Source organism: Oenanthe melanoleuca, chromosome 1A, assembly GCF_029582105.1.
Source record: "Oenanthe melanoleuca isolate GR-GAL-2019-014 chromosome 1A, OMel1.0, whole genome shotgun sequence".
In the NCBI taxonomy this organism is placed as follows: domain Eukaryota; kingdom Metazoa; phylum Chordata; class Aves; order Passeriformes; family Muscicapidae; genus Oenanthe; species Oenanthe melanoleuca.
Window position 1 is genome coordinate 55,160,079 of NC_079334.1, and position 17,309 is coordinate 55,177,387.

General features: G+C 48.5%; 1 protein-coding gene across 1 annotated transcript in view; it reads left to right on the top strand.

Annotated features, from left to right (window-relative positions):
• The first annotated feature begins 769 nt into the window (after nt 1-769).
• Nucleotides 770-17,309, top strand: part of CELSR1 (cadherin EGF LAG seven-pass G-type receptor 1) — a 160,859-nt gene continuing 144,319 nt past the window's right edge. The window contains exon 1 of the mRNA XM_056482024.1: nt 770-3,667. Within this exon, the coding sequence (XP_056337999.1) occupies nt 985-3,667 (2,683 nt within the window). The 5' untranslated portion in view covers nt 770-984. The remainder of the gene's footprint in view (nt 3,668-17,309) is intronic.

Consider the following 17,309-nt stretch of genomic DNA (forward strand, 5'->3'; position numbering starts at 1 on the left):
CCAGCGGAGCCGAGCCGAGCCGGGCCGGGCCGGGAGGCTGCAGCGGGACCGCACCGGACGGGACGGGACGGGACGGGACGGACGGGGCGCAGCGGCTCTGCCGTGTCCGCAGCCACGCGGGACCGCGCCGCCCGTGGGCCGGGCCCGCCGCGGGGAGGGGGGACCTCGGTATTTGATTTTCTTTTCTTCTTTTTGGCGAAGGAGAGGAGCAGCAGGTTTATGCTAATCGCCCTCTGGGGAGCGGCGGCGGGAGGAGGAGGAGGAGAGGAGCCATTTTGAACTCACTTCAAAGTTTAAGGTGGAAAAGTTGGAGCTCTCCAGCGCGCTGCCCGCGGACCGGGACGGGGCGCGGGGCTCGGGGCCGGCGGTGCCCGGGAGGCGAGGGCGGCGGGGGGGGCGGGCCGGCGGCTGATGGATGCGGGCGGGCGGGCAGCCCGGCGGGTGGATGGATTGTGCGGCAGCCCGCTGCCCGGCCCCGCTGCCCGCTGAGCTCCGGAGATGCCGCGGCTGCTGTCCGCCGCCGCCTGCGTGTCCTGGGCCGCGCTGCTCTGCGCCCTGGGCTCGGCGGGCGGCGGGGACCCGCGGCCGCCCCGCGCCGCCGCGCCGCTCCACCTGCCCGCGGGGCCCGCGGCGCGCCCCGCCGCTGCCGCCGCCGCCGAGCCGCCCGCGCTGCCGCCCGCCGGGCGCCTGAGGGCTGCGGGCACCGCGCCGCGCCGCGCTCCCACCGCCGAGCCCCGCGGCGGCCCCTGCCCGCGGCGCGCCCGGCTCCGAGCGGCCGCCGAGCCCCGCCGAGCCGCGGGCTGCGCCCCGCCGCCGGGCACCGAGCGCGGAGCGCGGCGGGCGCGCAGCCTCAACAGCCCCCCGCAGTTCCAGCTGCCCAGCTACCAGGTGTCCATCCCCGAGAACGAGCCGGCCGGCACGGCGGTCATCGTGCTGCGGGCCCAGGACCCCGACGAGGGGGAAGCCGGCCGGCTGGCGTACTCCATGGAGGCGCTCTTTGACGAGCGCTCCAACGACTACTTCACCATCGACGCCGAGACGGGCAGCGTGGTCACTGCCCGCAGCCTGGACCGGGAGACGAAGGACACCCACGTGCTGAAAGTTACCGCCTCCGACCACGGGTCCCCACGCCGCCGCTCGGCCACCACCTATCTGACCGTGACTGTGAGCGACACCAACGACCACGAGCCGGTGTTCGAGCAGCCCGAGTACCGGGAGAGCATCCGGGAGAACCTGGAGGTGGGTTACGAGGTGCTGACCATCCGTGCCACCGATGGCGATGCCCCCGCCAATGCCAACATGCTGTACCGCCTGCTGGAGCCCGGGGCTGGTGACGGAGTCTTTGAGATTGACCCGCGTTCCGGGGTTGTGAGGACCCGAGCCTCGGTGGACCGTGAGGAGGTCTCCGAGTACCACCTGGTGGTGGAAGCCAACGACCAGGGCAAGGACCCAGGACCACGCAGTGCCACGGCCATGGTGCACATCACTGTAGAGGATGAGAATGACAACTACCCTCAGTTCAGTGAGAAGCGCTACCTGGTCCAGGTGCCAGAGGATGCCCCGGTGAACAGCCAGATACTGCAGGTCCAGGCCACAGACCGGGACCGGGGCAGCAATGCCCAGGTGCACTACAGCATTGTGAGTGGCAACCTGAAAGGCCAGTTCTACATCCACTCTTTCTCTGGCGCCATTGACCTAATCAACCCTCTGGATTACGAGACTATCCGGGAGTACACGCTCCGGATCAAAGCCCAGGATGGGGGCAGACCTCCTTTGATCAACTCCAGTGGTATGGTGTCGGTGCAGGTTGTAGACGTGAATGACAATGCCCCCATCTTTGTGAGCACTCCCTTCCAGGCCACAGTGCTGGAGAATGTTCCTCTGGGCTACTCGGTGCTGCATATCCAGGCTGTGGATGCTGACTCTGGAGAGAACGCCCGCTTGGAGTACAAGCTCATAGAGATGGCACCATCCACTGGAGGTGCCCCTGTAGCAGGTGACTCTGGGTTCCCTTTTCAAATCAACAACAGCACGGGGTGGATCACTGTGGCTGCAGAGCTGGACCGAGAGACTGTGGAAAACTATCACTTTGGGGTGGAGGCCAGGGACCACGGCGTCCCGGTCATGACCTCCTCAGCCAGCGTGTCCATCACTGTCCTGGACGTGAACGACAACAACCCCACCTTCACAGAGAAGGTGTATCACCTCAGACTGAACGAGGACGCAGCTGTGGGCAGCAGTGTCCTGACCCTGACCGCAGTGGACAGGGACGTTAACAGTGTTGTGACTTACCAGATTACCAGCGGCAACACCAGGAACCGTTTTGCCATCACCAGTCAGAGCGGAGGGGGGCTGATCACACTGGCCTTGCCCCTGGATTACAAGCAAGAAAGGCAGTACGTGCTCACAGTCACTGCCTCTGATGGCACTCGCTTTGACACCGTCCAGGTCTTCATCAATGTCACGGATGCCAACACGCACCGCCCAGTCTTCCAGAGCTCCCACTACACAGTGAGCGTCAGTGAGGACAAGCCCATTGGCACCTCGATTGTCACCATCAGTGCCACTGATGAAGACACTGGGGAGAACGCAAGAATCACTTACATTTTGGACGACAATATCCCCCAGTTCCGCATTGACCCTGATACAGGCACCATCACCACCCTGATGGAGCTGGACTATGAGGACCAGGCCTCCTACACGTTGGCCATTACAGCCCACGACAATGGTATCCCCCAGAAGTCGGACACCACGTACGTTGAGATCCTCATCCTGGATGCCAATGACAACGCGCCGCGCTTCCTGCGCGACCGCTACCAGGGCTCCGTTTTTGAGGATGTGCCGCTCTCCACCAGTGTCCTGCAGCTGTCTGCCACTGACCGTGACTCAGGCCTCAATGGCCGTCTCCTCTACACGTTCCAGGGTGGCGATGATGGAGATGGAGACTTCTACATTGAGCCCACTTCTGGAGTGATCCGCACCCTGCGCAAGCTGGACCGCGAGAACGTGGCTGTCTACAGCCTGCGGGCCTTTGCTGTGGACAGGGGCAGCCCACCACTGAAAGCCTCTGTGGACATTCAGGTGACTGTGCTGGACATTAATGACAACCCCCCTGTCTTTGAGAAGGATGAGTTCGATATCTTTGTGGAGGAGAACAGCCCCGTGGGCTCTATTGTGGCACGGATCAGTGCAGCAGATCCCGACGAGGGGACCAATGCACAGATCATGTACCAGATTGTAGAGGGGAACATCCCTGAGGTCTTCCAGCTAGACTTGCTCAATGGAGACCTCACAGCCCTCATGGACCTGGATTATGAGAGCCGGACCGAGTATGTTATTGTGGTGCAGGCCACTTCAGCCCCTCTCGTGAGCCGAGCAACTGTGCACATCCGCCTCCTGGACCAGAACGATAACCCGCCCGTGCTGCAGGACTTCCAGATCCTCTTCAATAACTACGTGACCAACAAGTCCAACAGCTTTCCCTCTGGTGTGATTGGCAAGATCCCAGCTCATGATCCCGATGTGTCTGATAGCCTGGCCTACACTTTTGTCCAAGGCAATGAGTTAAACTTGCTCCTTTTGGACTCTGCCACTGGGGAACTCAAACTCAGCCGTGATCTGGACAATAACAGACCCCTGGAAGCCCTTATGAAAGTGTCAGTCTCAGGTAAGCAAGTGTTTGGGTGCATGATTTTGTTTGTACACCAGTATGGGGGCATGGGCAGAAATAGCAGACTTGCAGTTTAGAGTGTAGCTCTCGGTTTCCTGAAGCAGCAATTTATTGGTGAAATTTTTGGAGAGGAACCACAGAAATGTATCAAGCCTATATGCTGTGCATTGAAGTGGTGCTTTGAAGTTATTTAGTAAATGTGGATCACAAGGATAAATAAATATGAGTGTGCATGGGAGGGAGCATACTCCCTCAGCTGAGGTGGTACCTTGCCTGGAGCTTTTCTGATGTGGTTCCATAAAGATGGTAAATAATGTTAACTTGCAAAGATGTAAGGAATGCATGTGTATCTGTAATGCTGTCTCCCCTCCCTTTTTATTTTTCTCTAAAAAAAAGTTGAAATTGGGTATCTCTGCTTTTTCAGCAACAAAACGTGTTTACTCCCTCCTGTGTTCCCAGAATTTTGTCCGGTAGTTTCTTAGACCTCAGCCCAGAGCTGGTGGTCTGAGTGGATGTGCTGCATGGTGTTTGCCATTTCCTGCAGTTCTGTGAGAAATGGCAGCTCAGAAGGCAATGAGCTATGGCTGTGTGATGGCTGTGTAGCATGGCTAATGGCACTGGAGTTGCTTTAGTGGCAGATACTGGCCAACTGCATCCCCCAAATCAGGGCTGTTATGGGGAGAGAAAAGGAGAGGGAAGGATACTGTGCCATTAACTTCACTGGAGAACTTGTGTCTCTGTGTGTGTGTGAAGACCATTCCATATTGGCAATATGTACTTTTATTTGAGCACAAACATGCTCTTAGGATATTATTTTTTTTCTGCTCAGTTGCTTGTTTATCATGGAATTACTTTTTATGCCTCTAATTGTGACATCAATCATGCAATGAGTAATTTCCTCTGCAGGTGCCACTCTATAAAGTTTACTGTGGATCTGATCCCATATTTCTGTTGACTTTCAAAGGTTTAGCTAGATACTTTCCTTGCTGCCTCTCTCTGCAAACTGAAACTAAGATTTGTGTTCTTTTTGTAGAAAAGAAAAAAGCTCCAAGTACTATGTATGTAAAATCACACTTGGGGAGATTATTGTGGCATAATCCCAGCAGCAATTGTTTGGCTGTAAAGTGGCAAGGTTCTTTTTGCTTCAGAAAAATGAAAGTGGCATTAACTGAGGTGACTGATTTTGCTGCAGTGTGTCTCCTGAAAAGCCACTCCTGGTTCTTCCTAAACGCTGGGGTGCAGCTTATGTGGTAAGGTAAATGCTGTTTCCATGTCCTGTGAGGACTAGCAGGAAAAACAGACAGTAGGCTTGTGACCTTAAAGAAAAGCATTTGGATTAAGGTGCAGATGATTGCATGGTCACTGTCTGTTTGAACCAGTAGCTCTTTATCTGGTAGCAGAAGATAAGCACTCATCTCGAAGCACAGAGCTTGGAAAAGTTGTTAAACTAGATGGAGAGTGTTCTCAGTGCAGAAAAATAGCTGACATGAACGATTCCTTTCTCAGTGTAATGATTTACATGGTTTAAGTGGGTGAAGTCTCAGGTAGGAGTGAAGACCTGTTTTCTTATGCAGCAGATTAATTATTCCTGCATCATTTTCATGTTTTGTGAAGGTGTGAACTTTGAAACTGTGCTGTTCATCAAAATGGACTGTCTGCTTCATGTCTTGAGATACTTGAAATGTTAAGGTTTTTATGGCTAAGGTTTTTAAATAATTTTATCAAGCACTGAATTACATTTGACGTTTATTTGGAGAAGTTCACTGTATGGAAATTGGAAGGGCAGTTTGTCGTTGTGTGATTAGTCCATGAAAGTCTCACCTGCCTGGTTTCTCTGATTTATCTGATACAGCTCAAAAAAGAAAAGAGACAGAGAAGAAGCTCAGACAGAAGTACTCCACGGGGTTATCTCTAAGAGTTGCATAACACCTGCAAATCATCTGCTAAAATGACCTGCCAGTTAACTGAGAAAAACCTGTCTATGGAGTAGCCATTAACCTCTCTACCCAGACAAACACAGTCCTCTGCTACTCACAGCTGCTCTTGGGTCAGGGAAGGACTGGACCTCTATATGAACTTGGGAATTCGATCTCTATACGAGTCGGAAATAACAGTGGTGCTATAAAAATCTTATTTCTGTTTAGCGATGTGTTGTGCTGCAGGGGATGTGAGTGTGTGCAGGGCTAGCAAGGAGCCTGCTGCTCCACTGAGCTGCTTTGAGAAACTGAGACGTGGCTGAACGCAGCACTCTTCCATTGACTTGGGGATTATTCAAATAAGCATGGTAATTTTTGCCTTCTGCTTATAAACAGAATTTAAGAATCATGAAGACCAAGCAAATGGAGCTAATAAAGCTGTCAGAGTTTCGAGTCAGCATTGTCAGGAGCTCTGTGGGGTGGTGAGCAGCTGGGGCAGGCTCAGGGCTCTGCCCTTGCCAGTGCTGGGGTACCTGGGCTGTGCCCCACAGCCAGCCAGGAGCCAGCCCAGGCACAGGAGGGAGGAGTGTGGGTGGTGGGTATTAGCATTTTGCTTTGGACTGGGAAGCAGCTTTTGAAGTCTGTCTCTTTTGAAGTGAGTCTCTCTGGGTGCCCCTGTGCCTGTTGTACAGAGCTGAGTGAACAAACCGGACCCTTTTGCATGCAGCTGTTCCAGAAGTGCTCCAGGGGTCTCTTAAAAAGGCACTGTCTCCTTTTTCTACTGTACCTTCAAGGTTTTCCTCAGTAGGGCAGAGCTTTGCCTTTATATTCCCATGTCTGCACATCATGGTGTTTTAACAACTGAGGTGGGATCTGGGCTCTGCTGAAATCCTGCACCTACTTTCCAGGAGGGGCAAGATTTTACTCTGACCTTCTAAAACAGGTGGTCAAGAGTCAATCAGTCTGTGATTTCTTAGTGTTATGGTTAAATATGATTGCTTTTTGTCTGCAGTAATGCTCATGATAATGTTGAACTGGGATTTATTTGGTCAGAAAACGGGTTAAACCTTGCTGAAGTCGCGTTGGGTTTGCTTGTTACACATTATATTGCAGTTCTTGCCGGGGCAGTGGGGGGAAGGCTGGTAGGGCATCAGCTTTGCACAAATGTTACTCAGGTTTGCCTGGGTGTCACATTGCAAGCACTGCTGGCACCTGCTTGGCTGCCTTGCCACAAGCAGTCCCACTTATCCCCAGCAGCAGCTCGGTGGGACACAATAGATGTGTGTGCAAACTCCTCTGGGAACCAGCCTGAGCCAGCAGCGCAGCAAAACCCAGCCCGGCTGGATGCTGCAGCTTCGAGTGGTCCAGATAAAAGTGAAATATCATTATGCAACATACAGTGTACACTTCTGGGAGGTGTAGCACCTCAGGCAGTGAGGGATAGGCACCCAAGCATTTTTGAGGACTGTGCAAGCTCAAGTACATTTCTTTAGCTTTAAATATCCAGTGGCATTCAGCGGGGTTATTGACTATCAGCAGATAGAAATTAACATAGAGCTTGTTTGTGTTACAATCAACTTTGGGAACTTTTACTCAGAGCTTGGTAAGGAATCTTCATTATTACTGTGATTTAAAAGTCCTTATTGCTAATGATCCTGGATCTCCGGGTCTGTGCCATCTCCATACAAACACAGATGATGCAATACTTTGGTGCAGCCCTTGTGAGAAAGGTGTGCCTGAGATACAAAGTGTTGGGGGTTGCTTGTGTGTGGCAAGATGTGAGATTAAAGGGAGAAGGGAAATTTTGGCGAGCAGGTATCTTTGTAGGTACAGGGACACCTCTGGGCAGGGAGGGTGAGCGTGGTGTGACCCCTCAGGACTGTGCTGGAGCCCTGGGCAGGAGCCCAGGCTGCTGTCCCCACCTTTGGGCAGTGGGACCTGGTGAGCTCTGGGGACAGGTCTGCAGGGCAGCTGCCACCAGGGACACGCTTCCAGCACAGCAAGGGGCACTTGGCACCCAAGCTGCTCTCCATGGCCCCTTCCAGGAAACATTCCTGCAGGCAGCTGGTGCAGGGATCCTGTGCCTTACACAGGTAGGAGATGGGAGTGGCTGGGGGGAGAGTGCTCCCCTTGCAGCGGGAGAGGTGCTGGAGCCTGTTGTGTGGCTGCAGGGATTTGCACACTGGGACCTTGGGCTCTTCCCTCGTGCATCCATCCCTCTGCAGAGCCAGGGGAGGAGGCAGCAGCTGGGGCTGCTGGGGCCTGGGAGGCAATGGTGAGGCACCATTTAGAAATATGGCTTGACACAAGCTGCAGGATTGTGTCCCCAGTCGTTGTGTGGTGTGTTTGGTGGGACTGAAGTGAAGGATATTGATAAGAGCTAGTTGTGGTGACTTTGAATATTTACATTTATTGTCCTAAAATACCAAATGAAGAAAAGTGACCATCAATTAAGGTTGGGGTAATTCCTGGATCTGCTGTAGCTACCTGTATCCTTTCTTGCATCCATATAGGTTCTATATTCTAATTTATGCTACAGCAAGGTGCATTGTAGATGTGTGTCCTTCCAGCCTGCTGGAATGTGACTTTCTGTTTTCAGCTGTGTGATGTGTTCCAGCTGATAAAAAGCTGTGGTTGCCTTGTTGGTTCTGTACAGGCTTCCTTCCACTTCATGCCTGGGTTTCATAGGAGTGGTGTATTTTTGTTTCAAAAGACAGGAAAACATCTATGGCAATGAGGGGAAAATATTTAGTGGAAGTCTGACTGAAAACTGACTTTTTACTGAGATAAAAGGTATCTTCTGTCTGTCAATAAATAAAATGTTGATACTTTTCTCAGCAATTTCTGGGAAAGAGAGAAGCTAAGGTAACAAGGATAAAGTATGGGAAGAGTAAGAATGGAGATATGACAGTGAGAAAGATCTAATAGGCTTTACTTGTTATCAAGTCTCATGGGAAAGAAATTAAATGTAGAGAAGTATGGTAGTGGGATTACCTTGAACCCTTTTTTCCTCTAATTTTCACATTATTTGCAAATGAGGCGATAGTTGTAATTAGCATTTTTTAGAATTGGATTAGTAATTTGTTTGTGCTTTTTGATTATTTTTTAAGCCTCAGGGTATATTAAAGAATTGGTTTCCTTGGTGTATTCTCTTGTGATTTGCTTCCATCTCACACATCACTGAAGTATTCTTCCTTCTGACCTCACTCGAGAGTTCAGAAGAATCCTCTCTGGTTCTCTTTTTCTGATCAGACATTTCAGAATTGTTTTAGGCTGGGGTTGCAGAACCTGCTGCAAACTGCCAAATACAGAATAAACATTGAGTTGTTGTCCAAGTAATGGCTAAAGAACCCTTTGTTTAGAATACAGGAACAGTTTTCTAAGTTTTGATGTTAGCATGATAGCAAAGTGCAGTGGAGGTAGTGGTGGGGAAAGCAGGTGATGTGAAGCAGTGGGATTTTATACTGCATTATCTCCAACATCCCAAGTGCTACCTGAGGAAGTGTCTGGCTGCTGATAAAGCCTATCATTTTACATCTGCTCATTGAACAGCCCATTTTCCTTCAGTGTATGTACTTAATACCTTGGAGCTCCCATCCTTTGCTGACTCCCATCTTGGAACTAAATACATTTTCTGACATCCCACAACTGAGGAACATAGTGTGAGGGTTTAAAGTACAACATTAGGTGAATGAAAATAGGTAGTGTGCTCACTGCTCTTCTGTAGGGTGATTGAGAGACCCTTAGCAGACACTTGGATGGGAACCCAGGCATCCTTACACTTCAACCAGTCTGGTCAGAGCATCTTGCCATCCTGGTACCTCCCAGCATCTTCACTGAGGGTTTGGGGTGACTCACTTGTGATCTGCCTCCTCCTCAGAGTGCAGCAGGTCTGTCAGACACCCCTGCAGCTGACAAGTTGTCTCCAGCCTTTGGGCTGGCCAGTGGTCAGAGTTCAGGGGTCCAGGGGTGTGTGATGAGAGCGTGCCACACCTGTGATGGTGGTTCCAGCTCAGCCAGATGTGCAGCTGCTGCACACATGGGCACAGCTGGGCTCACATCCATGGGTTGTGTTGGATACAGCAATTGTTGGACATAGCAGCTTCACTGAGCCCCTCAATTGCCTTGTGGGTCAGGTGAGACTGGTACAAAGACCCTGGCAATATGACTGCTCTGAAAGTTGCAGCAGCACATAACTAAATGTGAAGCAGAAACCTCTCTAAGCCTGTGTGCAAGTACCTTTTCAATATTTAGCAGTGTAGGCAACTCTAGCAGCAATGCTCATGCATGGAGGATGAGTAAGGGAAGGATCAAATGTCAAGACACAGGATCTGTGCTCTCCATTCCTTCACCCTCTCTTTCTTGAGCCCGCAGGGTTTTGAGAGTCAGTTGGTGAGGAGAAGCTCTCTATGTTTGAGTATTTGAGATAACAACACAACTTACCTGCTTACCTCACTATTGCCTAAGCCACAGGGTTTGGGCAACTGTCTCTTTTGGCTTCCTTTGGCCTACTGGCTTGCATTTCCAAAAATATCTATGGAAAGTATTTAGGAAATGTAGGGGAGTTAGAAGAGCTGAAGATACTCAGATCAGATCTAATGACAGTCTTTGGCAATCTTCCATGTTACAGTTTTTCTGTCCAGGTTTCTGTGGGAATTATGATGTTTTTAGGTAATATAGTACTCCTAACTACTCTGACATCTACTTTGCCATTCAAGAAACAAGCATGGTAGTACTGTCTTTTCTCAATGATAGGCTTTTTTGTTGTCTGCTCCTTTTTTAAGACTAGTTGGACAAATGATTGCATAAATCAAAGTACAGAACAAGTTGACAAGGAGTTCAGTTCTTCATAGATTTGTTCACAGTGGTTGTCCACTTGAAACAAAGAACATCTGAGACCTAATTAAATTCAGTTTTGCCACTTTGTATTTCTGTGACAAGTGACAGTATTATTGTTCCCCTCCAATGGAGCTCTTTTTCCAGGGTTGAAAAACACTGAACTATTTATAGAAGTAATACAATTTCCAAAAAGGGCAGGATGTAATCTCTAGTGAAAATTTTGAAATCTGTTGATATTTGCCTAATGCATTTTTTTTTAATTATTAAGACTTTGCTTGAGAATGAATTGCAATGTGTTGATCTTATTGGATTGAAAACAGCTTTATCAAAGGTACAGCTTGGCTTTTATGGTCAGATCTGGTACCATGATCATCCTCTATATCTCTTCAAGTGCTTCAAATGTAGGTTGCAGCCATGCCTGGTTGATAAGCTGGAAATGCCCATCTCACCCCACTGATTAAAGAGGGAATGTGAGTGACTGACTTGGGCTGATTACCTTGTTGTTAGGTGGCTAAAGGTCAGTGGGATGAGCCCACCCTGAATGTGTGTGCCAGAACGGAAGAGTTTGCTTTCTTTTGGAGTGCACTTATTTCTGTTACAGCAAACTACCTGTAGTAGCAGGCTTAGCAGACTAGATAGAAAAGATGGGGGAGCCTGTAATTTGCAAAGAGGAAAAGTTTTGCTGTGAATAATGTTAGGATATACTTTAAATAACGTCAAGAGTTTGAGTGAATGAAGGGGGAAAGTATGCTTTTATGGGGATTTGGCATTCAACAAAGAAAGAAAATTTAAAAATACTTCAGAAAGATCATCTCTGCACTTGAAAAAAGCACTTGAACAAAAAAGTAGGATTTGCTGGAGAGAAAGGAAAACCGTTGGACTTTGTTTCAACAAGTTGTTAGTGCTGCTAAGCTATAACCACCTTCGTATTTATTCCAGTGTTTACCCTTGCCAAGCACAAAAAAAGCAAATAAATGGAATAGCAAACCTTTAATAAATCCTCAGGGGACCACATGATAAACATAGACATGTTATGTTTATCACATACAAAGGAAAGTAATCTGTTTTCAACACCATTTCCTGATGTGATAGATGCTACACTCCATCAGGCCTCCAGCACTTCTGGAAATGACTTGTATGGTCAAAATATTTCAGTGCTTTTTGAAGGAGACAAAAGAAAAATCCCTCGTTAACAACTGCTGTCAGCATGGCATCTCCTGCCTGCCGTGGGGTCTGGGACCTAGGCCCAGTTTCAGGAAGAAGGAAAAGGTTCTGGGACCCACCAAAAGGGGCAAAGCTATGTTCTTAGATTTGAGTTTCCAGTATGTGATGGCCAGCACCTAGCAGTCTGTCTTGGCTGTTAGGTTTGAAGCTAATGTAGTCAAGGTGGATCTCTGTAGCTACCACCAGAGCACACATCACAGGCACAAAGATCTGCTGGACTGGTTGGGTTTGCTCTTTCCTTTCACTAGCCACAGATCAGACTCCTTGATCCTATTCAAAACCAATGCTAGCAAGTCACTGAGCTTATTGCATTGAATTCCTGTCACAGCACTTTTGAACTTTCCAGGAACTGGCTCAGCCAGTGGTGTTCGTACTCTGTTTCTAAAAGAGACCCTTGAACATTCAAGCTGTGATTTTTAGTTTTAAAATTGATTTGGCTGTGTGCATTTAGTTTAAATCATGTAGAAGCTGTCCCACACCAGTGCTTTCACCAGGGCACCACTCAGTGTGACTGGGGAGAGGTGTTTGGCACCTTTCACACCTTAGGTCTATTAAGAGGACTTGGATCTAACCAGCAAGTGCTACAGCATTTCACTTGTGGGTGCCTGTTCTCTGCAGCCCTATTCTGTTTTAGGCAGTTAAGTGTCCTGTAAAGTGGGAATACTTGAAATGCCATCCCACTACAGCTTGGGCACTTCACTCAGCATAGCAATCAGGACACTCAGCCAGGGCAGAGATGGGCTGGGCTCCAGCCCTTGATCTAAGAGCTCTCCCTGTGCTATACATTAAAGAGGAGCCGAAGAAGGTTCAGAAGCTGTCGTGGGACTCACATTTCCCATCTCTTTAGTAGGTGCCATAAGCCACAGAATCTCACCACTCTTGGAGGGTGCAGGAGGGGAGGCTTTCTGGCTCATGTGCATGGACACCTCTGCTTCAGCAGCACTGTGGCCAGTCTGGCTTTTACCTTCAGCTGCTGGATGCTGTTTAGGCCATAAAAAAGTGGGATCATGAGCCTTTCAGGCTGTGTCAGGGCTAGGTCACTTCTGGTTGTAACCAGGAGCTGAATTCTTCTCACCTGGGAGCTTAAAAGTAAAATAAACAAGAACCTTGGGAAATTCCATGGAGTACTTTCCTGTTGATCAGAGATGATTTGTTTGCCTCCTGGCTTTAACTATTTGTAAATGTATTCTGATTTTATGTGGAGCAGCCCCGATGGGCTAAAGGGTCAGTTATGGAAGAATTCATGGGCTCAGACTTAAGTTACTCTGCTAAATATTGAGAGTCCAGCCCACCTTCTCCTGTTTAATCCTCTTTCTCAGTGCAGTTTGCCGTGCTGACAGACTTGCTGGTAATCGTGGACGTGTTGCTGCTCGTCGCTGGATGCGGTGGCTGCTCCGGGTGTGCTCCCTGCTGCTGGAGACAGCCAGGGCTCACTGCACATGGGCTGGAGGGCTCTGGGCAGGGGCTGGGCTCAGCTGTTCCCTTGCCTGACTCAGTTTCCTTCTCACGGGTGTATTTCTGGTGTTGGCCTCCTCTTACTGGCACAGCGTAATTTAGTGATGTGTGCTCTGCATGATGAGCTCTCCATCTGGCAGATAATTGCCTGCTAGTTTAAATCCCGTCTTAACTTCAGTTTCCCAAGCTCATGAACCTGCTGGTGCCTTCTGGTTCCTTTTGCAGAGTGTTTGCCAAAGGATTTGGTGCAAGTTAGAGTGATATGGGTACATTTCTCTGAGATTTTTTGATTGATACATGGGGACAGATTAACTTTTAAGTCCTACTTACCAAGCTGCCTGACATTATTCTTCCTTGAGTTTGGCAGTCTGACACCTCTGCTGACAGCAGGCACTGGTGGTTTGCACTGGTTGTGCAGAGTGGGGACCCTGGGTGTGTTCTGGGACCTGGTAGATGCTGAAAGCTTGTTGCACAATTCATGCTGGTGTTCATCTTTCCTTCTTCCTTATTTTTTTCTCCTTTCTCCCTTTGCACTCACTGGATCTATTTGCCCTATTCTGTTGTGCAGCAAGGTGCTGCATCTCTGGGGTTTGCTTCCTGCAAGTTTGTACAGGGCCATGCACAGCAGAGACCTTGTTGGGCTGCTTTTGTAATAGCTGCTGTAAATAATGAGGATAACCAGCAGGCAGACTGCCTGCCTGCCCTGTGAGAGAGCAGCCTGCAGTGCTGGGGACATCCTGGGCTGGGCAGCAGGCACTGGGGGCTGGCTGGCAGCTGCCCACCAGCACAGGGCTTGCCTCCCTTGTCACTGCCTTCCCTCTTGCATTTGGGGAGGCAGGGCAGATTTCTCATCCACTCTGCACCCTCTTCTGCCCACTGTGCTGCCACTCAGGAGGATACATTGGTGCAGGGCTTGGGGCAGGGTCCATCCCCTCCTGGGATGCCCCTGAGATGTGCCTGGTGAAACAGGGCATTGCCCATGCAGCCCTTGCACTCCCTCTGGCAGCTCTGGGGTACAGACTTCAGTGATGGTGCTGGCTGCAGCTTCCAGGGGTTTTGCAGACACAATCCTTTGTCCCCTGTCCTTGTGCAGAGCCCAGGGAGCCACAGCACAAGTGCTGAGAGTCCCACAGGGGTGGGCAGCACAAGCAGTCGTGGGACATCCGTGTCCAGCTCCAGGTGCAGGGCATGCTGCTCAGTGTCAGTGCTTGCTGTCTTTGCAGTCTGTGGGAGCAGCACCTGTGTGGCCCAGTCTGGGTGTTGATGTTGACTGTATTTTTTTCTATCCCTTGTGCAGTTGCCTTTATTGACTTGTGTCTTTGTGCCTCAGCAACCCTGTGGCTCAGCTAATAAGAGTGTCTGGGACTTTATTCAGCTTTAAGAGGCTTTAAACTAAGAAATTCCTATTTACTGCTAACAGCATTGATGGACATGACTGATTAATGGCAATAAACTCAGGTGAGAACTGAGAGACAAGGATGTTTTTTCTCTTCTGTGCAGTGAACATGTTTCTTTTGTATGACTGAGTTTTACAAACTTTTGTACGATCTGCTTTTAAAATATGTCCTTTGCCAAGTGGTGGGGATTTCTTAAGCTGAGATGACTGATTCACTCCTTTATCTCAGCCAGCCTGCATCAGACTGGGCTGAAGCTGAGATGCTGAGATGATCAGATAAAATTCTTCACACCACTTCTGGCAGTTAAGTATCCATCCCTTTTTATCCCCTGGGGCTAGTCCTGCAGGACAAGTTTCTCCTGCTCTGAGGTTGTCTCAGGGACTCCCTGGGTTTTTGCTCTGAGTCTCTTTGATCAGTCTGTAGCTGTTAAAAGATTCCATTACTCTTTTCAAGGCCTAAAGGGAAAGTAAAGTGACAACTTTGATGGCCATTTTGAAAGCTTTCTCAGACTGGAAAGCATCCCATGGGGCAAACAACTTTACTCACACTCTACACATCCCATAGTGGCCATATAGGATGCCTTAGTGCTGCATAAACTTTGGATATTGTGCATTTTCGGGCATTTCAATGAACTTATATAAGTGACTAATGATAAGAAAAACCTAATTAAATTTTGTTCCTGTGATGAAACTGAATTTTAGAGAAATCAGGCTGAGATTTCAGCAGTTGTGAAATTCCCAGTGTTGTTCTTTGCACTGTAGAGCCTTTGTGTTTACTGCTGTAGTCATATTACATGAATTGCCCAATACCCAGCAAGGCGTTTTCTTGGCTCATTCAGCAGGTAAGATTCCCTGAGGGTCACTGGATCTGCCCATGCACTCAACAGAGAGCTCAGTCTGATAATTTCACAGCCATGTATTTGCATTTCCAGTGCTTTTTTCTTTTTGCCATGCTTCTCCCTTTTATCCTACCACGATTATTGAAACCAAGGCTCTGACTGGTTTTGTGACCTGTGCCATCCCTTCCTGTGTCCCACTGTTTTCACTGTTGAGCCCCTGCTCCATCCTCCTGATCCAGTGGGAGGGATCCATGGGTGTAGGCACCTGGCAGAGTTGGTCAGGTCATGGGCTGGGGTGCTGAACTTGCTGCTGAGAGCTGGTCCTCTAGCAAATGAGAAACTGATCTATGAGAACTCCACGGTAATATAACCCCTTTTGGAAAGCACAATAATTGATAATCCAACCTTTAGAAACCACCACTGTTTCTGTTCCTTACTAGACACCTTGATTAATTTGTTTTCTGTTTCTGTTCTTAGGTATTTTGTAGCGTTTAATTTTCTCTATGATAATTTATGAGTCACAAAATCCCTTGGAACATGTTTGCTTCCACGTGATAACATTTCAGCACCTCTTGCATTTCCTTTGGTTGGATCATGTGTTGCTGCTTATGTGGAGGAAAGGCTGCTGCTTCTCTGAAGAAATCAATATATTGTTACCTGGGTGTGATATGCCAGGCCCTCTCTTTGGAGATGGGCCCTCCATCAAGTTATATAGTACTTAGGGTGCTTGTCACATACTGGAATGGAAAATTACTCCATTTTCTGAAATTACACTATTTGGGTGACTTAATTTTCTTGCCTGCCCACTGTCTATGTATTTGAGTTGGTTCAGGTACATGGAAGCATAAAAAATGTCAGCAGAAAAAATGCAATGGTGCATGGGGCTTCAACCACAGGGGCTCAATAAGTGAGATGGGTTTAATGTATAAAGTGAAGTATTGCATGCAGCTGTACAAGGCACTGCAAATATCTCATCTCTCTCCAATTCTGATTGCTGCTAGTCAAGAAAAGCTAATGTATGTTGTAAAGAGGATAAATTGGGGAACAGAGAATTTGTTTTACTGGAGGTATCATTTATGGTAGAAGATTGCATCCTTCTAACTGCAAAATAAAACCAAAGAAGACTATGACTGCTACCTACATCCCTGAAATACAGGAGAGGGGTAGTTCAAAGAAAAAACGTGTAAGTGAACGAAATAAATTTAGGTGGGATGTTAGAAGGCAGTTTGAAACCTTTAGGGAAGCAAATTCCTGGGATAACCTCTCTGTGAAGGGATCCAAAGAAGTGCAGCTGGGTTTAAGATAAAGCTTGATAAATTGATAAGATTCATGGTTTTGCATTTCCTTGAGAACCTTCCTTAAATAGAAAATTGCACTTGCTGGTGGAAAAATTATTTCCTTTTCTCTGTTTGCTGCAGAAATTAAACATTCATATTAATAAATTGTGAGTGCAGTTAGCCCTTTGAACTGCCTGAGTTGTGTAATTTGGTGTGTGTTGGTAACAGTATTGCTGTCTTCTCCTGAACTTGGTATCAAAATAAGCTTAAGAATCCACAATAAGGTGGTTCAGCAGATCCATGAAGGGGGCTGGAAGTTATTCACAAATGTCACAGGATGCAAGTTGCTGCAAGATGAACCATTCTTGCTTCTGGCTGTCACAACCCTTTGCTTCCCATCACCTGTATGATCTTGTGCTGGGCTGTTTCCATGCACCAAGTTTCCAAAAAGCCAATCTGCCAATAAAGAGCCCCAACAAAAGAGGCTTCTGACTTAGCACAAAGAAACAGCTGAGTTCATTGAATGAGTAGAAGATAATGCAAGGGAGGCTGAGAGTTGACAAAAAGCCAAACTAGTAATAAAAAACAAACAAAAAAGTTCTTACTTGGTGTGAAGAAACAGCTCAATGCAGTATGAGATGAGTTCCAGTGCAGAGATGGGGAGGAGCTGTGGTAGTCAGCCCCTCATTTAGC